This window comes from Megalops cyprinoides, chromosome 19, assembly GCF_013368585.1.
Source record: "Megalops cyprinoides isolate fMegCyp1 chromosome 19, fMegCyp1.pri, whole genome shotgun sequence".
Lineage (NCBI taxonomy): Eukaryota > Metazoa > Chordata > Actinopteri > Elopiformes > Megalopidae > Megalops > Megalops cyprinoides.
This window is the reverse complement of record NC_050601.1, coordinates 4292784-4316439: the sequence shown is the minus strand read 5'-3', so window position 1 is coordinate 4316439 and position 23656 is coordinate 4292784. Positions and strand designations below refer to the sequence as shown.

Genomic DNA, 23656 nt, shown 5'->3' with positions numbered 1-23656 from the left:
CCAGGTCAGCCTCTCTCTTGTCGGGGCGCTAAATCACCCGTTCAGGAGGCCTCTCACCGGGCCTCCTGGGGCAGGTGAGGCCTGGGCCTCCCTCTTTTGCTCTCTTCTCTCCTCTTTTCTGTCTCTTAAAAAGGCCATAACTCCTCCGGTCGGGAAGGGGGACGAAGGTGACCCGCGGATGAAAGGGAGGGTTCCCTCAGAGTCGGGGTTGGGGGGTGGCAGTGTAGCGTAGTGGTTAAGAAGCAGGACTCAGTAACCAAAAGGTTGCCGGTGTGATTCCCTGCTGGGGCACTGCTGCTGTACCCCTAGGGCAAGGTATTTAACCCACAATTGCCTCAGTAAATATCCAACTATATAAATGGATAACATTGTAAAAAAAAACTGTAACCGATTTAAATCGCTCTGAATAAGAGCATCTGCTAAATGCCAATAATGTAATGTAATGTCATGCAATGGATGGATGGGGTGTTGTGGAGTGTGAGTTTAAGGTTTGAGGAATGCCGCAGTAATACAGAACAGGTATCACTGTAGCACTTGTACTTCAGCATAAAACTATATCTAGTTACTTGGTCCGAAAACGACATCAGTGATTTCATAAATTCCAATGCTGTGTTCTGGAAATAAATCTCAAAACTGACCATAATGTTTTTGGGGCGTTTTCTTCTTAATTCAGAAAGCTTGTGAATCAGTAACAGTTTATGTTTGACTGGGCACTAAATGTGTGCGCTCCATAGTTTATTTTAATGGTGCCATCCCTATTGACTCATAAAACAAATGACCCTCACATAAACAGGGGCTCTCAATGACCCACAGAGCAGCCACCAGAGACAGTTTTGGGTAAATGAGGATATATGTGTGATCTTGGCGGCACCTAGTGGCGAAATGTTGCAATAACAATCTATTATCATACCCTCTGTTCATTTAACTCAAAAACACATACGGGTCAAAACTCAAAACTGCAACCAACAGTAAAGTGTATTCTCTATTCTTCAACACACATCTCTCAGTGAAGAAATGACCGTATGTGATAAAACAGTTATAAAATATGCTCATAATACTGAGAGTTCAGAGAGTACTGTACAGGGGGAGGCTCCCAGATACAGGTAAGACTCACCTTGCAGCAGGTGGCCAGAAGAGAGCCATCCTGCTTCCAGGTGACACCCTGCAGCTGATCCGGGTGCTGCTCCAGAGCTGGAGAGGGAGAGCAGGTCAACACAGGTCAGAACAGCTCCACACAGCTCAGTACAAGCAGAATACAGGTCAGTACAAGTCAACACCAAACGCAGCACAGTTCAGACGAACACAGCACATCGCAGGTGGCCACAATGCAGTGTGGACGTACACAGTACACTGCTGTACTGAACTGCATCTCCACCACAGAAACAGTGAACACAGAACCACGGCACAGGTGAACACGATCAATTACAGGTGAGCACAGAATCTCAATAGAGGTGAAGTCTACCACAGGACAGGTGAGCACAGAATCACAGTACAGATGAAGGTAATCACAATACAGGTGAGCACAGAATCACAATACAGGTGAGCACAGAATCTCAGTACAGACGGACACAGAATCACAGTACAGGTGAGCACAGAATCACAGTACAGACGGACACAGAATCACAGTACAGGTGAGCACAGAATCACAGTACAGACGGACACAGAATCACAGTACAGGTGAGCACAGAATCACAGTACAGACGGACACAGAATCACAGTACAGATGAAGGTAATCACAATACAGGTGAGCACAGAATCTCAGTACAGACGGACACAGAACAATGTAGGTGGGAACAGTGTGGGTGACAGACACGCCCCACAGAGCACAGGCCGACACAGGGCAGACTGCACAGTGTCGCCCCGCAGAGCTGAGCGCAGTGGACGCAGTCGTGACCTGCACAGCCGAGGGCACGGAGCACAGCTTCCTGCCTCAGCGGGACGCCATGCTCACAGGCCTGAGGCTTATGAGGTGAGGCGAGGTGAACCGCTGCGGTCGAACCGCTGACCGCGGTCATTTACCTCAACCGTTCCGGAACGCAGCCGTGCGAAACGCAAGGCGGGACAAACGCTAACCGCCCCGGATAAAGGCCTCCGCCACGCAGACGAGGGAATGAGGACACAGACAAACCTCAGGGCTGAGCGCTGAGACACACACACACACACACACAGGTGTACAAATACACACACACATACACACTCACACAGGTGTACAAATACACAAACACACACACACACACACACACACATACACACACACGTTCACACATACACACACGCATACACACACACACACACATACACACATACACACACACGTTCACACATACAGACACACGTTCACACATACACACACACACACACACACACACACACACACACACATACACACACGCATACACACACACACACACATACACACATACACACACAGCCAGAATCACAAACTCGTATGCACAAAAACACATGCCCAAGTGCACACGTACACACACACAAGCAGATACACACAAACAAGCAAAATGAGAGACTTGTCTAGTACACTGAACACCCAACCCATTAACCAGAATTAAAACCAAAGACAGAATGTGCTCTTACAATACTAACACCGAGCTGTTACACTGCTTCATAAATGCTTTAACAAACATTACCATTACATACATCAGCCTGAACCGAGCGTGTCTGTCAGTAGCAGGTGGGTGCCGGGGGGGGGGTATGTCGGAGTGTACCTGCAAGGGGGGAGTCCCGGCTGCTGTCCCACACCTGAGCGGTTTGGGAGGAGCCCACGGCCAGTAGGCCGGAGGATGTGGGGTGAAAGAGGACAGTCTCCAGCCGGCCCTGCCCGGGGCACAGGGTCACCTCCGCTGAGCTCGGCTGCTCCTCACCGGGCTCACAGAGCCGCCACACCTTCACCTGTGGGAGAGGGAGCGAGAGAGGGCATCAGAGCGCAGTTTTATTCAGCGAAGCATGCAGCGGATGAGACAGTGATGAGAGAGCGATGAGAGCGATGAGACAGCGATGAGAGAGCGATGAGAGCGATGAGACAGCGATGAGAGAGCGATGAGACAGCGATGAGACAGTGATGAGAGAGCAATGAGAGAGCGATGAGACAGCGATGAGAGAGCGATGAGAGCGATGAGACAGTGATGAGAGAGCGATGAGAGCGATGAGACAGCGATGAGAGAGCGATGAGAGAGCGATGAGACAGTGATGAGAGAGCAATGAGACGGCGATGAGACAGTGATGACAGAGCGATGAGACAGCGATGAGAGAGCAATGAGACAGCAATGAGACAACAATGAGACAGCGATGAGAGAGCGATGAGACAGCGATGACAGCGATGAGACAGCGATGAGAGAGCGATGAGACAGCGATGAGACAGCGATGAGAGAGCAATGAGACAGCAATGAGACAACAATGAGACAGCGATGAGAGAGCGATGAGAGAGCAATGAGACAGCAATGAGACAACGATGAGACAGCGATGAGAGAGCGATGAGACAGCGATGAGAGCGATGAGACAGCGATGAGAGAGCGATGAGACAGCGATGAGACAGCGATGAGACAGCGATGAGAGAGCGATGAGAGAGCGATGAGACAGCGATGAGAGAGCGATGAGAGAGCGATGAGACAGCGATGAGACAGCGATGAGACAGCGATGAGACAGCGATGAGACAGCGATGAGAGAGCGATGAGAGAGCGATGAGACAGCGATGAGAGAGCGATGAGAGAGCGATGAGAGAGCGATGAGACAGTGATGAGAGAGCGATGAGAGAGCGATGAGACAGCGATGAGAGAGCGATGAGACAGCGATGAGAGAGCGATGAGAGAGCGATGAGACAGCGATGAGACAGCGATGAGACAGCGATGAGACAGCGATGAGACAGCGATGAGAGAGCGATGAGAGAGCGATGAGACAGCGATGAGACAGCGATGAGACAGCGATGAGAGAGCGATGAGAGAGCGATGAGACAGCGATGAGAGAGCGATGAGAGAGCGATGAGACAGCGATGAGACAGCGATGAGACAGTGATGAGACAGCGATGAGACAGCGATGAGAGAGCGATGAGACAGTGATGAGAGAGCGATGAGAGAGCGATGAGACAGTGATGAGACAGCGATGAGAGAGCGATGAGACAGCGATGAGAGAGCGATGAGAGAGCGATGAGACAGCAATGAGACAGCAGTGAAAGAGCGCAAGCCTGTGTCCTCATCCTCATGACCTGAGGCTGTGACCGTCGTGACGCTGTGCTGCAGCGGTGTGTTACTCTCTCAGCAGCCGAGCCTGCAGCTGCACGGGTGCTTTTGTGCAATAAACGGCCGCGGAGTGGGCTGCCTGACACGCTACCTGACACGCTTCTTTCGGCCAGTTTCACCGCTTTTGTGCCGATCTCCTTCTGGGGAATTTTACATAAGCAACATGGCTGAGCACAACAATAGTCTGATCAGTCCTGCAGGGAGCATGGAGGACAACGGTCATTCCTCAAAGCCCTGCCTGCTGATGCTGACAACAACACGTTACATTACATTATTGCTATTTAGCAGATGCTCTATTCCAGAGCAACTTACATAGGCTACAGTTTTTACATGTTACCCATTCATACAGCTGGATATTTACTGAGGCAACTCTGGGTTAAGTACCTTGCCCAAGGGTACAATGGTAGTGCCTCAGTGGGGAATCAAACCAGCAACCTTTTGCTTACGAGCCCTGCCCCTTACCACTACGCTACACCACCGCCCGGTGATTCATTACACAACGCTGCGTCAAACGCTGACCTTTCTGATTCAGCAGCTGCTTATTTAATCTGACGCTGACAGCGGGCCGAGCCCTGAGGAATGGAAACAGACACAGGGAAAACACCGGCTCATAAATTCCCAGACATGGGGCCTAATAAAATCGTTATAGATATGAGGGAGCATAATTCAGCTCCCCTGGTTCTGTCCGAGCGGCAGCAGCGTCTCGCATCACCCACCGTCTCGTCAGCCGAGCACGTGGCCAGGACAAGGTCATCAAATGGCGAGAAGTCCAGATCGGTCACCTGGTCTGGGAGGGAGAGAAACGGGGGCGAGAGGGAGAGAGAGGGGGGGGGGGAAGGGGGCAAGAGGGAGAGAGAGGGAGAGGGAGAAGGGGAGAGGAGGAGAGGGAGACAAAGAGCAAGAGGTAGGGGAGAGAGAGAAATGGTTAATTACTGTTTATTACTTTTTAATATAACTTGTGTTATTTGTGTTTTGTTTGACTCTTTATAATTGTATTTAGACTGTTTATGCCTGTTTATATTATTGCTTTGGCAACACTGCCCTTGCTTGCCCTGCCAATAAAGCTCCACTGAATGGAAACAAATGGACAAAGAGGGAGAGACAGAGAGACTGAGAGTCAGAGGCAGACGGAAAAGGAGAGAGAGAAAGAGATGAAAATAATTGGATGATGACAATCTCAAATGTTTGGACTTATTTCTGGTAAACAATTAATTACTGTCTTTTTTCCATGAACAATGATTGACTGAAACAGACTTCAAACGTAGGAGGATTACAAGTAAACCGGAAAGGATTAAATAAGAGATGAACTGTGAAAAAGAAGTGTAAAGAAACAAAGGGGAAAAACAGAGAGAAGGAGCACGGGTGAGGGTTAGGGTTAGGTGTGTGTGAAGCAGGAGAGAGGTAGAGAGGGATGCCCTACAGAGTATGAGGGAGAGACAGATGAACAGACAGACAGGTAAAAGACAGGAACGAGGTGATGTGGACAGAAAGGCAGAATTCGGCTGCATGCGTTTCTGCTACACTGTTACTTCTCTCTTCCACTCTTTTCCAGAACGTTTCCCAGCCTCCTTTTCCCGGGGTCAGGGAGCTGTTTTCCCCCCAGGTTCTCCCCGGGTGGCTCTGGGGTTTCTGGTTTGTCGGTTCCTTGTGGAAAACATCCACTGTGCAGCACTTTGCGACAATCGCGTTTGCATCAATGGGCTACAAAAAATGCATGTGCTGTAATGATAGACTGACTGGCTTATGGGCTGATGGAGTGAGTTACAGAGAGACAGAGGGGCTCATAAGAGGAAGAGAATGACGGGAAAGTGGGGTCGGGGGGCGTGTCTCACCAGCGTGACAGGGGACCTGAGACACTGTCCACTTGCCATCGGACCCAGCCTCCAGGGACACCAGACCCAGCATCCCCCCACCTGCAGATACAGAGCAAGCACACAATCACACACACATACAGGTGTACAAACACACACACACACACTCACACACACACACACACACACACACACACACACACACACACAGAGCAATCACACAATCACACACACATACAGGTGTACAAACACACACGCACACACAAGCACACACAAGCACACACAAGCATACACAAGCATACACACACACACACACACACCCACACATGCACACATACGCATGCACACACCCACAAGCATATACGCACACAAACACATGCACACACCAATGCATACACACAGATAAACACACATGCACACACAATATGTAAATATACCACTCCAACAAGTTCTATTCAGGAAGCGTGAGCTTTCCTGTAGCTGTTCCCCGCTCAGAAGGACACACATGGACGTGTCCTCGCTCAGAGCAAGAGATGGCAAACAACGATAACGACAAGTATCTCCGGGTGAGACACCTGCTCACACACGTCCACAGAGACGAATGAGAATACCAGCGCTGTAACGCCATACTCCACTGCAGAACTACATTACTGTCGTTTAGCAGACACTCTTATCCAGAGCAACTTTACGTACAGTAGATTACAATTTTGACCCATTTATACAGCTGGCAATTGTGGGTTAAGCACTTTGCCCACAGGTACAACAGCAGTTCCCTAGCAGGGAATCGAACCAGCAACCTTTTGACTATGAGCCCTGCTCCTTACCGCTACACCACACTGCTGTCCAGCAGATAAGATAATGCCACATCTTCCATCAGCACAGGGGTTTCTGAGAGTGCCACTCACCGGCCTGCTCCGTGTTGAAGGCCACAAGCCTGCAGCTGGCTTTGATGTGGTTCCCCAGGGAGGTGAAGGAGCCCGCCCTGACATTGCCGATCCAGCCCTGGTAACAAACAGAGACAGGGGGCACAGAGAGGTCACATTTAACAGGTAAGCACAGCTGCTGCTGAAAACCAGCATCAGGTCGCCAGGTTGTTGCAAGACGATTGTGTAACAGACGAAGACAAGAGGCTTGCACTCCACAAGCCGAAGATCCTGTTTGCAACTGTCTGCAAATTATTCTGATAAACACAAAGCGATCAATACTTCTGTTAAGGTACAAAACAGAAGGCACTGGAAGGGGAGGGGTGCAAATGTATGAGACTCCGTGCAGGCCTCTCCGAGAGCCAACAGGATTCCACAGCCTTCCCTGAACGAGTCCACACAAGCAGACACACACACACCACAATGGCTTTAAGGAGAGGAGCCGTAAATAAAACATACAATACCTTCATATGAAGGACACTTATGCATCACATGCATTAGTAAATAAAATGTCTTTATCTCTATTAGTCTGTATTATTATTATACATTATTAAGTAAAGGTCTTCACATGGCCGAAGCAACTTATGGTTTTACTGCAATGTGGGACATGGGACATGCTCAATTAAAGTACATATGGATTTTTAAATGTGTAATTTCTGTACGAGAAGAAGAAAGTGTGTTTCTGACACCACAGGGAAACAGTGTATTAAATCATTCTTCATGTCTGAAAGTTTAATCATTGGCCTTAAGATCTCTTACACCTAGCAGCAATCTCTTGTGGGCTACATGCTACCAAAGTGTTCAATAAAGATAAAAAGCCCTTTTCAGATCCACCCACACATTTGAGGGTGAACTGGCAGAGACTGCCAGACGCTCACATTTATTAGACAAGCAGACAGTGGCTGGAAAGAACCAGAGGCACCTCTCTGAATCTGCCTGGTTCCACCAGGGAGTTTTAAATGTTCTCTTCTTCTCTCCTCCCTCTGAAATTGGGCTCACATCACCAGCAGCCACTCCACTTACGACGCAGGTCATATGTGGCCCAAAATAAACCGCCTGTAACCTAAATACAACCGCAACCCAGAAAAGGTGGATGGGTTTGCATTCTGTCCTGCAGCATATGTACAATGCCAACGTGAACAACTCCGGTGCTGTAGTGAGGGATTCAGAGTCCTGTAGAGGGCAGCCTTTGGGATGTGGGAGGAGCCAGCAGAGAGGGAAGGTGCCGTGGTGCAGGCTGGGAAATGAAGGGTGTGACTGCTGCACTCTCAGGTCACCGTGAGCGAGGATGCGGTTTGCAGATTTGGTCACGATTTTGCTGGCGGTTCCCTGATTTTTTGAACCTCACCAGCACATTCTTCTTTGACCTGGACCTGTGGCCAGGCCACACAGACACAGCCCAAGCTTGCGAGGTGGGGAGAGAGGACGCAGCGGTCTGCGCACTGTGCAGGACACTGAAGGACACTGCGCCTGCAGCTGCAGAGGTTAAAGGTCAGCTGGAAGAACTGAAACTTCATGAAGGTCACTGAAAGCGAGGAAGTTTTGCAGTGAGGCATGCACACACAAACACAGAACCTCTCCCCCATAACAATACGGGTCTCCAAGTACGTACGTGTGTGTACACACACACACACACACACACACACACACACATTATGGGTCTCATACACACGGAAACACACACACATATGCTTCTGCAGATGTGAGAAGAGGCATTACAAACAGGAAGAGGGAGGGAACGGAACACACACACGCACGGGCGCGCACACACACACGCACACACACACACGTGCTGCAGAGCCTCTCAGCAGTTATCTTTCTATTCAGCAGAAATTTGAGGAAGCGGAGGAGCCTTGCAGCGCTGCAGAGCAGTCAGAAACCTTTCAAAACATCGACCGGAGAACAAGAGACGCAGCAGGAGTGAGTTCCAGCACGGAGCCCTGGGCCTCCACTGCCAGGCCAGGCAAAGGGCCCTACACACAGACGGCTTTCTCCTCCTCACTCACAGAGACGGCTTTCTGCTCCACTGTCACACAGACGGCTTTCTCCTCCTCACTCACACACAGACGGCTTTCTCCTCCTCATTCACACACAGACGGCATTCTCCTCCTCACTCACACACAGACGGCTTTCTCCTCCTCACTCACACACAGACTGCTTTCTCCTCCTCACTCACACACATACGGCTTTCTCCTCCTCACTCACACAGACTGCTACAGTCAGAAGAGGTCATCTCTCCTTCACTCTCATACAGACAGCTTTCTCCTCCTCACTCACACAGACTGCTCCAGTCAGAGGAGCTCCTTTCTCCTCTGCATGCACACAGACAGCTTTCTGCTCCACTCTCGCACAGACGGCTGCAGTCAGAGGAGGTCCTCTCTCCTCCACAGTCACACAGGCATGAGAGGTGCGTCTGTGTTCATTTGCCTTTCCTCCTCTCCTTTCCTCCCCTTCTTTGAAGTGCTGCCTTTTTTCCTAAACAGTCAGCTGCGCTAACAGGATTAGAAATCCTCACAGTCTAACTGGAAGACACAGGCTGTTCCCACAACTCCCACACTGCACAGGTCTACGCCAAAACAGACACACACACACGCACATACAGAGGCATATATATATAGATACAGATTTATAATCATATAGAGATATACGGATCTGTCTATATCAGGGAAAACAAACACTAAAGAACTAAATGCAAAAAAAGAGCACAGGTTCCACAACCTTACTCTTAACCCTAATTAAGTGGTGGGCGGGGCCACATATTGCAAATAAACATGACCCTAAGAATGACCCTAACCCCACCCAGCCTAGTCTTCAGTAATGCTTCAGCCAAGGTATACATTGGTGAGGTATGCGTGGCTGCAGTACCAGCACCTGGCACTCTCTGTGACACACACACACACACACACACACCTCAGGCAAGCAGCAGGACACACATGACAGCTCTAATCCCCAGCCTGCCCGGCCGTCTGCACTGCGCCCTGGGGCCACTGACTCAGACTGCATGAATTTTCACCATTCATGGGCATTTCAGCATTCTGCTCCCTGTATTCCATCAATGTGTAACCGCTCAGAACCCTGTCACGTGACACAACGACTACCGTCAACACGGCGATTACTTTTCTGGCCAATCACCAGGGGAATGAGCGGCTCAGGTGGGACAGATGATGTGGCCTCCTAAGCAAAGTGTTAATAATATGCAGAGCATACAAGCCAGACGCTGCTGCAGAAAGAAACAGAGAAGACATCCCAACGCAAACATTTGACTTCAATTTACGTTGCATTCCATCGGATAGAGGGGGGCAGTGTCTCTCCTTAAGTCTAGTACAAATGCATTATGTAAAAGACAGGAAGACCTGCATGCAACCAGTGTCTTTACCGTCTCATCCACTTAGGCACCCAAATGACACCGGCTCGTTTTCACTTTGCTGAAGAGGTCTTGCCTGACAACGAACTGGCAAACTACCACTCATAATGCGCGCACCCAAACGCAACAACACGTCTCTTCCTTGAGACATTATGCAACAAAACCTTAGTTTAAAAACGCCTAAAATTGAATTTCTCTCTGAAACAGCTGGTCACACTGCTGCGCTCGCCAAAAAGGAGAGCGAGACGTGGCTTTGAGTTGTTGTTCAGCCTAAACGTGCGATTTCAGCAGAACCTGTAGCCCAGCTAAAGTAACTTAATATACATACTTTTCTCCTAAAAAAATACCGGTATGTGTGACACTCCCATGCCTCTTATCCCAACTCTGTGCCTCGGGGCTGTTCTTTTATCTCGAGTCCGAGGAGTGACAATCACCTATATTTCATTCAAATGCCCGTATAAGTATATCGAAATATAGTTAGTAAGCTATAGTTAGTTAGTAAGCTATAGTTATAATAGTTAGTGCGTTTAGACATCTCTTTAAAGACATTAGTCGCGTGTGTCCATAGTAAAATTATAGCTAAGCAGGGCGAGGGAAAAACTCTTTGAATGTCGTTCGGCTGACCAAATCTGTGCGCTAAAAAAACAGTGATTGAGCTAACGTTAGCGATCTAACGTTAGCTAGTGGGTGCAGCACATCGAAACTTGAGCGCAGAAAATGCCGACTTGTATCGCAGTGACTCAATGAAATAATGACTTTGACAGTGGTCGCGTATGTGCAACATCCTTCCTCTGCATGAACCGCCAAGTTCTGAAGTAAGAAATCTGCAAGAGCTGCGAACAATGCTATCCAGCTAATTATCGCTAGCCGCACGGTATGCTTATTTTCGGCATTCACATCTAACGTTAGGTTGGTATGCATGTCTAATTGTAGGGTGACATGGCTCGCAATAGTTCCAAGTCCCGGCAATTCAGGTAGTTCAGCTGTTAAAAGAATCCGGCAAGAGCGACCGACTGCAATTCAGCAACCTGGTATTCAGGAAGTTGAAATGCCTCCATACATTTTTGAACGCTCCTCCCAACGATACCCTACCACATTCAGTACTTAGCTATGGCTAGCGATTAGTTCGTAAGCTCGCCAATTATCTTGCGCGCTTACTCACATCCTTCTTGGGGATCTTCGGGGTGGTGTTTTTGAATTTTGAAGTCTTGAATCGATTCATCTTGTGTTCCTCACTTTCGTGCCTTCCGGGTGCTTGTGCCTGTCGCTATTATCTTGCAGTAGTAGCTAGCTACAGCAGACACACAGACACAGACACACACACACATCCACCCCGCTGTGCAGCTGACAGCCAAACACTGTCAGCGCTCTGGAGAGCTCGTTTCGCCGAGCGATTGTCTCGACAATCGACATTCCAGCTCGGTCAGCGGTTAGCAATGTCTGGTCTGACCGTAACTTGAAAATGTGAGTCTGTTTCATTATGGTTAGCTACTTAGCTGTAGGCAATCAAAGTCCTGTCCGACGACATCTCTATCGTTTTAATCTCAAAATAAATACATGTTTTTTGCAGAATACCGGGCCTAGTACTGTCCTCTTGTGTTTGAAATGAATTTGAGTCAATGTCGAAAGACATTCCACATATGGCTTTAGTTGCAGTAACATGCATTTTAGAAATATCCCATTGTATGCATGTGTTATTTTTGATACCTGAAAATATGTCCCTCGTCTTTATTTGTGAACAAAGGTATCAGGAGTGTGTAGCATTTTGAGTAGAGATAATCTATTCACCTTTCTCATTTGATAACGAAAGAATGGATCATTTGGGCGTTCAATAAATGCCACATAGATTTTCTGATCTGTAAACACACAGGTCGGTCATACACATAATCGACTTAGTGCAGAGCGCGATGAATTTATAGATTACTATGGATCACATGGCACCCAAACACATCCCACGCCCCTAGCGGAGGTGCCGTTGCGCATGTCTGTTAGGAGGGACTTTCGAGCATGCGCAGTTGAGGCAGCCGGACAGCGGGTAGCGAAGGCATGATGGCGTCCTCGGCGGCTCGCTGCTCGACACGCTGGATATCGGTGGCCGTCTCCTCGGGGCAGCGGCGGGCCTGCTCCACGCTCGGCCCGTGTCGCGTCGGGGGAGCCCGCACCGCCTCGAAATTCGGAGCCCAGCAGATCGGACACGGGGGCGGCGCGTTGCGCGGCGGATCGGGGAATGTCTTGACATTGAGAGTACTGTCAGGTGAGAGGGGTCCCCTCCTTACAGCGGCGGCCTGGCTCAGAGCCGTGGCGAGTTAGCCGGCTAATTAGCGAGCCATGCTAATCTGTTTTTCTTGCTGTCAGGCGAGTCACTCCTTAATGCCTTAAGTGAAGAGTGCCATCAGATTATAAAGCGAAAAGCAACACATGGGCCCAAATATATCGGTGCGATGGCTTAGCTGCGGCTGAGTGCTGAAATGCAAGTGTGATATAATTACCCAGGTCGCAGCCTAGCCTCTGTGTGGCTAGCTAGCCTCTATTTGGCTATTTTTGCTTGGCCATACTGCTACCCAGCATGCGAGGATACGTCTCCAGAGCTAGCCAGCAACGAACTGCTCTCGTTTCGCCTTCCAAACGTAGATGTAAACATTATTTGGCCAGAATTGACACGTTAGCTAACTAGCTAACTCACACTGTATGAGGAAAATAACCGTGTGCCAGAAACTTCTTTCTGTTCATAAGCTGACCTTGAGGCTCTTCAGCGAGTGCCAGACTCTGTGCGTTGAAGGAAAAATAATAGTGTCGTAGACAGCTAGCAAGTTAACTGAAGATGATTTGTAGTTAGCTGATTTCAGTATTTACGCCTGCTGCGCAACAAAGCACATCTGATATCAGCATGGCATTGAAACCGCTAGCGTTATTTTGGCTAGTTAGCTAATCTGCGCCTCGCTGTAATCGATTTATTGCAGTTAACCGATCGAGTGTCTGTGTAAGTGTAGCAAATATTTTAAGAGCACCTCTTTTTGTAGAAACGAGAGACAGCAAATAAATCAGTACGGTTTGTTTGTACCTTTGTTTTATCATTTAGCTGCAATTACGCATGGACGGAGGGCTTTAACGGTGACGCAATAGCAGGCGACTCGGGAGCAATACTTTTTCTTTGTAACGAGAACGTCGTCAGTGCCGTTGTGGGCAGTTATTCACGGGGCCGTCATCGGGGTACTGTATCCTTTTTTAGTTGGTCGTGTTTTAGGCATTTAATTTGTGCTTTGAGTCGACCCGAATCACCGGGCTGCAACAGGTAGAAAGCGAGGCCTCACTCAGTGCACACCACATAGCGCGTCGTACATCTACAGTACAGTAAGCGGGTTGTAGTCATTTCTACTGGTAGCCGCCTTGAGTGAAGACAGAAAAAATGCACAATGTCCACTGTAGTTATGTCATCTACGTCATCACTACTGGTCCTAGCTGTGTCAGATGCTATGAAGTGAACTGGTCTAATCCCAGTTGTGTGCTTGCAGGTGTGAAGTCCCCCCATGTGTTGTGTAGACTGTCCTTCCACACCAGTGCTCCTGCCTCCAGCAAGCAGGACTTCTACCAGGTGCTGGGGGTGCCTCGCACAGCCACACAGAAGGAGATAAAGAAAGCCTATTACCAGGTGAGACACTCCACACTGGATCTTACTACTGACATTGTAGTGTGGAGTCACGGTGCGGGATCTGGGCTTGATACCAGAAGGTTGCAGGGTTAAGTCCTGGGTTGGGTATTGCTGTTGTACCCTTCAGCGAATCCTGTAACTTGAATTGCTTCCAGTAAAAACAGGGCAGAATTTATGAACAGCCAAGATTGTGACACCTTTATGACCTAGAAGATGTGAGGTTGATATAGTGAAAGTAGCACATCATATTACATTACGTTACATTATTCCATTACATATATTCCATACATTATTATATTACATCATGTTTATCCCCTAAACCCAGAGCCCAGGTGAAACCTGTCCAGGTGTAGTTTGCCTTCTGTCAGTGTCACACACTGGAAATGTCCTCTGCAGGTTAGAGATGGCAGTGTTTGTTTTTCCTTCTCAGATGGCCAAAAAGTACCACCCTGACACCAACAAGGATGATCCACAGGCTAAGGAGAAGTTTGCACAGCTAGCCGAGGCCTATGAGGTGAGGAGAGCTCCCTTCTTCACACACCCCCACCCCCCGCCATGATTTTCAGGTGGGGTGGGAGTGTCAACTCTGTATCCTTTCATCCTACAGAAAATCTGTATACTTTTGGCTCCAGTGAGTAACAGTTGCACAGTCAGAGCTAAACATCAGGACAGTAAGTAGAATATCTGTGACTGACTCCCTGTCCTGCCCCTGTGGTTCCAATTGTGATGTCATCGCCCAGGTGCTGAGCGACGAGGTGAAGAGGAAGCAGTACGACACGTACGGCTCGGCCGGGTTCGACCCGGGCCAGGCCAGCGCCGGCCAGCAGCAGTACTGGAGAGGAGGGGCCAGCGTGGACCCTGAGGAGCTCTTCAGGAAGATCTTTGGGGAGTTTTCCGGTAGCACGGGTTTCGGGGACTTCAACGCCATATTCAATCAGCCACAAGAGGTCAGTGGTTGAGAGGGATTCCCCTGCTCTTTTACAATAGCAGAATACAATCGTAAAAGAAATTTTAAAAAAAAGCCAAGTCAATCAGAGCTTAGTTCACATTTTCTTAAACAAAAGCAAGTCTGTTCAATTTGGAATTAATTTAAACAGCAGGAGAAATCAGAAAAGGCATGAGCAGCAAAGAGGCTAAATTATCCCCCTTTCTGAAAGGACTGTTTTTCTGTCAGAGGAGAGGACGCGTTTTGTTGGTAGGGAAAGCAGAACACCCAAAGCTAATTAGAAGTTGATGTGACAGCAGTTTGCCTGGGCGTATTTGCTGCCGGTCGATTAGAGACGGGTGTTGCGACCGAGGCCGAATGCTGTGTGGGTTCTGCCTGTGCCGCTGGTCTCAGGTCAGTCACGGCGTGTCTCTCTTTCCCTCAGTACGTGATGGAGCTGACGTTCACGCAGGCAGCGAAGGGCGTGAACAAGGAGATCACAGTCAACCTGGAGGACACCTGTCAGCGCTGCGACGGCAAGGGCAGCGAGCCGGGCACCAAGGTCCAGCACTGCCACTACTGCAACGGGACAGGCATGGTGAGCAGCGTCCGCTCTTACTGACCCGGATCAGCCTCAGATGCGCACTCTTAATTGGATGTAGTTGCACATAGGGTTGGTTGAACTGATTCTGGATCAGCATGTCAGGGCACTACAGCCTTCATCACATCCCTTTTACAGTGTACAGCAGTAACCTTGTTTTATGAGTCACCCGAGTGTTTTCTGAAGCTGCTGTGTGTGTGTGTGTGTGTGTGTGTGTGTGTTTTTGCCTCCCGCAGGAGACAATAAACACAGGACCTTTTGTGATGCGCTCCACGTGTCGTCGCTGTGGTGGGCGGGGCTCGGTCATGACCACGCCCTGTGTGTCATGCCGTGGAACAGGACAGACGAAGCAGAGACGGACGGTCATGGTACCTGTGCCTGCAGGTGAGATGCTGACTGTTGCTGTCAGGAGGTCTAGAAACACAAGGCAGGTCCTCAGGGCTCACGGTTACTGTGAAACATTATCGCTTAGGACATCTAACAGCATGCTGACTTTCTCATGTGTCCTCTTTTCCCAAGTTCAAAGACACTACCACCATCTGATTGGCCCTTATTTGTCCAATTAAATGAGCCTCCCTGAGTATTCCTCCAATCAGGAGCAGTGTCTGGGTAAAGAAAGTGGAGAGCTCCTGTGAAGGCTGTTTGGAGAAACGGAACAAAATGGTGTCAGGAGGCAGGAGGACACTGTACTGTGTGTGCTCTCATTTCTGGAACATTCTATTTTAGAGCACTTTTAAGGACTGAGCGGGACTATGCCTTTTCTCATGTTTCAGAAATTATAGTAAGGGCTAGAACATATCTTGGATCTATGAGTAGGTGTTTTAATTTCATGCTCTTGCAGGTACCATTTTCTAAAATGGTATGTTTAAGTTTAGACTGATGTCACCATTACAGAAGTCCATAGAGAAAAACAAAACATTCTATCTTCTAACACCAATGACATTTGGGATAGAGACACACTGCCATTAATTAACCCACAGTAGATTAAAGAATGTCAGTGTCCAGGCGCAGCGAAGGTTAGTAGTGTAACAGCTGAAACGTTGTCGCTTAAGTGAATGCCACATTGTGGCATTATGCATTCATTATCAGGGCTGCTGTTATGAGCCTTTTACTGGCTTAATTCACTCTGCGGAGTAAATTGGCCTGCGTAGTCTGCACACACACACACACACAGGCGCGCGCACACACATATGCACGCACACACACGCACGCACAGTAGACGTGTGTGAGAATGACCGCTGTGAACCCTCGTGTGCCGTTGCAGGGGTGGAGGACGGGCAGACAGTTCGGATGCCGGTGGGGAAGAAGGAGATCTTCATCACGTTCCGGGTGAGTGTGGGCCGACCCCGGCTCTAACCCGGGTCACCTGACCCAGCCGCCTGGTGCAGCCTGCGGGGGTGAGGCAGTTTGCCTGCTTCTGGCATGGAGATTACCGATCCTGGAAAACCGTAATCCAGGCAGCCGCACAAAGTCCAAAGCATTCTCAGAGAATGGAGGAGTTACATGGGTGCTCAGTTTGGCAGGAATTGGTTGAGTCAGGGGAGTTAATAAGGTCAGATATTGAATGAAAATCTGGTAAAACTGCATGGCACTCTACAGCCTCAGGGTCAGGACGGGGTTTTCATGAACTGTCTCGGCCTGTGGTGGTGTACTTTAAATTAATTTAACCTGTCTGGCCGCAGTCTGTGTGTTTGGGTTGGATTACATCAATCGGATTAACACCAGGTAGTCTAGATTGGTTCAGATAGATTAACAATGATAGTTTTCTTGGGGGCTGCATTGTCCCCTGGGGACATTTCAAGCATCCAGCATTTGTTGTTTGTTGTACTTAAAACAGGATTCAGAGATCAAATATTATCTTCGTCTGTATGGCTTGAAGTGCATCATCAAAAGATTTGTTCCCTGTGTGAATTGATGTAACTGTTTTGGCATGCCAGGGGTTCTTGAATGGTTGTAATGTAGTTGGTTGTAATATTGCTATATTGTGATTGGCAGTCAGCTCATCGTTCTGGATTGTGATTGGTGGTTACAGCCTGACAGTCTTGTGATTGATGGCTATTGCACTGCTGCATTGTAGTCACTGGTGGTCACTGCATTATCTGCTCTTTTCTGATTGGTGGTACAAGCACTGCTGTATTGTGCTTGGTGGTTACTGACCTGCTGCATTGTGATTGGTAGTTACTGCTTTGCTGCACTGTGATTGGTGCTTGATAGTTACTGTGTAACCGCATAGGGATTGATGGTTACTGTGTTGCTGTGTTGTGATTGGTAGTTGCTGCATTGTTTGCTGTGTTGTGATTGGTGGTTACTCCTCTGCCTGTTTGTGATGGTTTGTGGTGTTTTTGTGTGACTTCCCTGCAGGTCCAGAGGAGCCCGGTGTTCAGACGGGATGGGGCGGACATCCATTCGGACCTCATGATTTCGGTGGCCCAGGCCATCCTGGGGGGCACAGCAAGGGCGCAGGGGCTGTATGAGACCATTAACATTGCGGTGAGTGAGAGAGGGACACACATGCTTTACTTTTTCCACATATATGAATTAACGTAGGCACACATTTGTTTTGATACTCTGATAAATAAGTGCACATTTGTAAATGATCACTCTCGGAAGGAGATCTGTTGACCGTTGTCCGCTTTTGCTGCAGATCCCACCCGGGATCCAGACAGACCAGCGGATCCGTCTCTCGGGGAAGGGGATCCCCCGTGTCAGCAGCTACGGTTACGGAGACCACTACATCCACATCAAGATCCGCATCCCCAAGTAAGACAGCGGACAGTCACATGGGCACGCAACACATAGTAAAGAGTCAGTCAGTTCACTGGTCACACAATATACAATGAAAAAGTCTTACAGTACACAGCATACAGTAAACAGTACATCAGTCTTACAGCATACAGTAAACAGTCAAGTCAGTATACCAGTGAGACAACAGTCAGTCAGTATACCGGTCACATGGACACATGTTGTTAGCCGTTGTTATATTGTGATTTGTGAGTCACACAGCATACTGCAAAATCAGTCAGTCAGTATGCCAGTCACACAGCAAAAAGCCGTGGGCATAGTGCATCGCCTTTTCATCTGGTACTTGCGGTAGTCAGGAGGGAAGTTTCATGTCTGACATTAGCTAAAGCAGTGAACACGGCGTCTTGCTTTATACTTACTGTCTGCTCCGATTTCTCTCTCCGCCGCTGATGTGCAGGTCTCTGACAGACAGGCAGCGGGCTCTCATCACGAGCTACGCTGAGGACGAGACCGACGTGGAAGGGACAGTTAACGGCGTCACTGCCACCACTGCGGGTAGGACGGGAGCGCGTAACGCACACACCGATTTAGACACGCACGCACACAGACGCACGCACGCAGACACGCACACACACACGCACGCACGCAGACGCACGCACGCACGCAGACACGCACGCACGCAGGCACGCACACACACTCCTAAGGCTCCATACAACCTTTTGGTTACTAACCTCGGTGTCTGAGTGTTTACCCCCACTGTGTGGCGTTTTTATTGCGCCTGAGAACTTGAAAGAGGAGCCAGGAGAGAACTATTCCTGTGTTTTTAAAAAGGAGTCGTCAGCGTGCTTGTCCTCATTAAAATAAAAATAGTGCAGCTGCTGCTGTGCGTCCTGCTTGGTTTAAACTAGCTGAGAGCCCTGTCTTCCCCTGCAAGCTTTCCAGCCCTTACAGCTCTGGGTGGTCATTGTCATTTAGCAGATGCTTTATCCAGAGGATAGTTTCCACTCCTTGTGTACCTGCTCCTGACCTTACCTACAACCATTCTGTATAAAAAAGGTAGTGATTAGTTGAGTTGTTATGGGATCAATTGTTATGAGAAGAATCTGTCTACACCACCTTGATGAGCTTTTCCACTAAAAAGCCAGTGAGCTCCTCTTGACGCAGTACCCGTTTGTGTCCAGGTGGGGGCAGCAGAGGTCAGCGGTCTGAGGCAGGGCAGGACAAGCAGGAGGAGGGCTTCCTCTCCAAATTAAAGAAAATGTTTAGCTGACAGCCACAACCCAGGTAGGCCCCTTTTTATAACCTGTCCGGCATCGTTTCTTCCTCTCGCTCGGTATGGCGCATATCCTGGTTCGTGGCTGTTCAGTTGTGTGCAGCGAGTGTGTGGCGTTAGTGGCACTGTTGTATGTTCAGTGAGAGAGTCTTCTGCCTGCATACACAAGCCTGCGTCCCCACCTGTGCACACGCACACATGCGCACACACACAGACGGAGGGGACGGTGGCTCTTGGGGCAGTGTAGGGTCATTGGCTGTTTTTGATTTCGCTTGACTTCTTAAGTTTGAGTAGCAGCAGCAGCAGGGTTTGAAAGGTCACAGGAGTGTTGCGACCCTTATGTGTGACGACTTGACTTGAAGGTGTAGTAGCTAAAGGAACAGACTGGGCCCCGGCAGGTTGCAGACTCCAGTCCTTAGTTGAGGCATTGCTGTTGTGACTTAAGCTATGCTTGCCTCTTGACCTGAACTGCTGTTGAATAAACAGATGATATGTATAATGTGAGCTATACAGGTCACCTTAAGCAGAGGCCTCAGCTAAGCAAATCATATTACTACACGGCATGAGCAATGCAGGCAGGACTCTAGAACTTTAGCTCATAAGATTCTATGCCTGTTACATGATTCTCTGCCTATTGTAGATTGTGTGCACATTATTGATTATGGTGTCCTCCTGTTTTTTCCAGGTAAAAGGTCCACTGGGAACTGAGAGGAGAAGATGGGGGAGAGGGGAGGACAGAAGAGCAGGGAGGGCCACACAGAGACGGGGGGGGAGGGGCAGCAGGGCCACGGTGTCCCCGAACAAACCGAACACCACCGTAAGAGACCGAACCAGGACCCAGTGTGGGTGATCTCCTCTGCTCGACGGAACGTTAATCACAAAGCGAAGACGAAGCTGCCGAGGCGTGCGGTTTACCGATGGCGCCACCATCAGGTCATTCATAGTAACACCATAACACAACAGCCCAGTTAAATGTTAGCCGGATTCCTCATATTACCTTTACCTCTGAGTATGGTACCATATGGGACTTGACATCACAGGAATGGATAATTTATTTGAAATTGCCTCTGTGTAATTATATATATATATAAAGAAGTCCTCTCCAGAGATATTTTTGGGTTGGTCAGATTATTGTTTTCAATAAGAAATATGTAATTGTGTCTTACTGTTTTTGAAATGATTATATTCTCAGCTCAGTTGGTGTACATATCCCAGCTGGTGTGTGAGTGTGCCACACAGTTGAGATACAGGTGAGATCTACAGGAACATTGTTTCATCTACTGTTAATCACAGCCAGGAGAGACTGCTGCCTTCGTGGTAGCCTGTCAAGTCAGGGGTTAACAGGTGGGAGCGGTTGTGAATCTCCAAGTGAAAGTGTTTGGTTGGACGTACCAAGTTTTTATAAATTCTATAAAACATGTGCCACGGATGTGGTCACCATTTGGTGTACAGTTTGATTCTAATCCAGAATGTAACGCTTAGGGCAGCAAATGCCCACTCCTGGCTTACACACAATTTGGCCAACTAAACGCTTTCCCAGAGATTCGTCATCAAATGCCTATTTACTTCTTACAGGTAACTTTATGTAGTTGCAGCTCTGGTCAGATATACATGTTAACTGGTGACTGAGGAGTGTCACTCCTTCAGTGTTAAGCACCGAGATCTTTGAAAGATACAATAATAATGGATTGAATTTATATTGTATTTTAAACCAATAACGTTTAAGATGGCTGAAGTAGACACTCTTTGACATTGTGGGCGGACTGAACCTCGATCAGATGCTATCGAGGACACTAGTAGCTCAGATGCGGGGGGTGTTCTGTCTATGAAATGACTTTTTAAATTTTTATATAGCATTTATTTTTGGACATCCCCCCCCCCACCATGAAGCTCCTAGGTGTAATGCCAATAGCAGATGAGTCAAATACATCAAGTCTTGAGCCATGAGTCTTGGCCACATGGATTAGATGCTCCTGCGCTCAAAACCCTGAGGTCTGATTGGCTGTCACAGGACTGACCGGCTGACGTGTTGGGTCTCGCACCTGCAGTTCCTGCAGTGTCCTACCTCACCTGGCTCTTCGCTGACCCTCCCTGACCTCACCTGTTGGTGGTTGCATTCTGGGGCGCGGTACTGTGTGGATCAGCTGACGCAGAGCCGAGAACGGGACGGGCTGTCCAGGTGAATCTGCACAGCACTGCGCCCCAGACAGAACCAGACCAGCGTTCTCTGGTCGTTATGGATGTACTCCCGGATGCATGGATGCTGTCCCAAGCCCCTCCTCCTCCTGCATACACATACACATGAAACATTTACACACAGCTACATGGCAGAAACACCAACCCATCCTCTAACAGTAGCTCTGTACATAGATTCAGTTGTTGGTCTGGAAGTTGTATTAATGTCATATAGTTAAGAGATTGAAAATAAATCTATATAAATACAAACGTGGATTCACTGTGGCCTGGAGTCTTATTGCTGTGCCCAAGAGACCCTTGGTGCTTTTGAATTAAAGGTGGGATATCAAAGTTGCTGTGTGAGCCGGCTTTAGCTCAAGTGCGTTTCTCTGGGTTACTGGGTCCATGGAGTCAGTTGGCAATATTTCCCAAAATGCTCTGCAGTTTTTTTATTGGGACAATTGGGCACAATCGTCCTCTTTATTTAGTGCAAGAATGTGCAAAATATGAGTGAGTTTGAATGAATGACTGCTGATTCACTCTGGCCCAAAACCCAGCAGACATGCAGTCCTAGAACCAAATTTGATGCCCTTGGTAGGTTATGTAAAACCTGCTTGACACCTTGTTCCAACCTTCTTGGAAAAAAAAAATCACTTGTACTGAAGCACATTGATCTATAGAATTTGTCTTTACTGACCTAGGGAAATTCAGATACACTTCTATAGAAGACTTAGTGATCCATTTGTTCTGAATTTCTGAATGCGTCCTCACTACAACGAACTACTTGCTCCATTCAGAACAGACTGTTGCACAAAGCAAGCTTAATGATTTTCAGGCAGTCATTCAGTAATAACTTTAAATATGATAGTGGGAAAGAGCCAGGTCCTCCACACTACAACCCAGGAACCTGACCTTTCAGTCGGATGCAGCCCCTAGAACTGCGTCTGACGCCCCTGGTAGGTTACATAAAACCTGCTTGACAACTTATTCCAACTGTCTTGGAAAAATCACTCGAACTGAAGCACATTGGTCTACAGCCTTTGTCTTTATCTCACCGAGGGGAAATTTGGATGCAAAATTGCTGGTTAAATACCTGTTCAGTGTGGTTACCTCAGTCCAAACCATTTGTCTTCCATTCTTGGAAAACCTTGGCCTTCACAACAAAACACTTAAGGTAACATCACTTGCAGGGTTTTTGCAGTTTTATTAACCATAGAACCATGAGACTTTGACCAGGCACAAAATTTTCTATTCGTGTATAAAATGAACTTCACAAGTCTGACAGGATTTTGTGATGAAACAGTTTAACTTCAGCTGCCTGTCCTGCTGTATGCAGGGTGTGGTGGTCAGAAACCCAGACTGTCTCCAGGGCAGCACCTACTCAGAGGTGTAGATTCTGTGTAGGTTATACATGTCTGTTAATGCGCATCACATAGTGGAAAGTGCTACAGACTGTATGAAAACAAGAAGAACAAGGCATTCATACTGGAATTCACAGGAATTTTATTTTCTACCACAGATGATACAACATGTTCCTGTAGCTATCACAAATTCATTTTTAAACGGTTACTTTTTTTTTTTGCACAGAATGAGACTTGCATTCGTGTTAAATCCTTCCTTGTTATTAAAGCTGAGAACTACGAGACTGTGGACAAATGATACCTGGTTTTTCCTGCTTTATGTAAAACCAGGACACAGCAAGCAAAGACCGGTTCAGCATGCTGTGTTCTGCAAACCTTTACTGTGCACAAAAAGTCCCTTCAGTCCATGCAACGTACCTCTTCCACCACCTGGTACCGCTGACACCGAGATCTGGTCATAGTGCCAGTCCTTTGCATTGGTCTTTTTCATTTTATTATCATGTCAAACACTGCATACATTTCTCTTTTCAAATCCTCTTTGTTAATCCTAAATTAAAAATGTCAGAATGCTACTCGATGACA

General features: G+C 48.2%; 2 protein-coding genes across 4 annotated transcripts in view; one reads left to right on the top strand and one right to left on the bottom strand.

The window, feature by feature from the left end:
* Window positions 1-11669, bottom strand: part of LOC118794097 (mitochondrial import inner membrane translocase subunit tim16-like) — a 138087-nt gene extending 126418 nt beyond the window's left edge. For both annotated transcript variants that reach the window (XM_036552248.1, XM_036552246.1), the window contains exons 1-6: window positions 11511-11669; window positions 6967-7063; window positions 6083-6163; window positions 4967-5037; window positions 2724-2907; window positions 1115-1191 (exon numbers count right to left, since the gene is read on the bottom strand). In XM_036552248.1, the coding sequence (XP_036408141.1) occupies window positions 1115-1191; window positions 2724-2907; window positions 4967-5037; window positions 6083-6163; window positions 6967-7063; window positions 11511-11570 (570 nt within the window). In that variant the 5' untranslated portion in view covers window positions 11571-11669. The remainder of the gene's footprint in view (window positions 1-1114; window positions 1192-2723; window positions 2908-4966; window positions 5038-6082; window positions 6164-6966; window positions 7064-11510) is intronic.
* A 699-nt stretch (window positions 11670-12368) lies between these two features.
* dnaja3a (DnaJ heat shock protein family (Hsp40) member A3a) lies at window positions 12369-21840 on the top strand. Of its 2 annotated transcripts, XM_036553493.1 has the most exons (12): window positions 12369-12602; window positions 13861-13997; window positions 14428-14511; window positions 14738-14944; window positions 15368-15520; window positions 15760-15907; window positions 16788-16852; window positions 17885-18013; window positions 18168-18283; window positions 18723-18820; window positions 19447-19549; window positions 20224-21840. In XM_036553493.1, the coding sequence occupies exons 1-11, from the start codon at window positions 12395-12397 to the stop codon at window positions 19533-19535; spliced, it is 1434 nt and encodes a 477-aa protein (XP_036409386.1). In that variant the 5' UTR covers window positions 12369-12394; the 3' UTR covers window positions 19536-19549; window positions 20224-21840. The 2 variants fall into 2 exon arrangements, with proteins under 2 accessions (XP_036409386.1, XP_036409387.1); XM_036553494.1 differs by lacking the exon at window positions 19447-19549.
* The last annotated feature ends 1816 nt before the right edge of the window (window positions 21841-23656 follow it).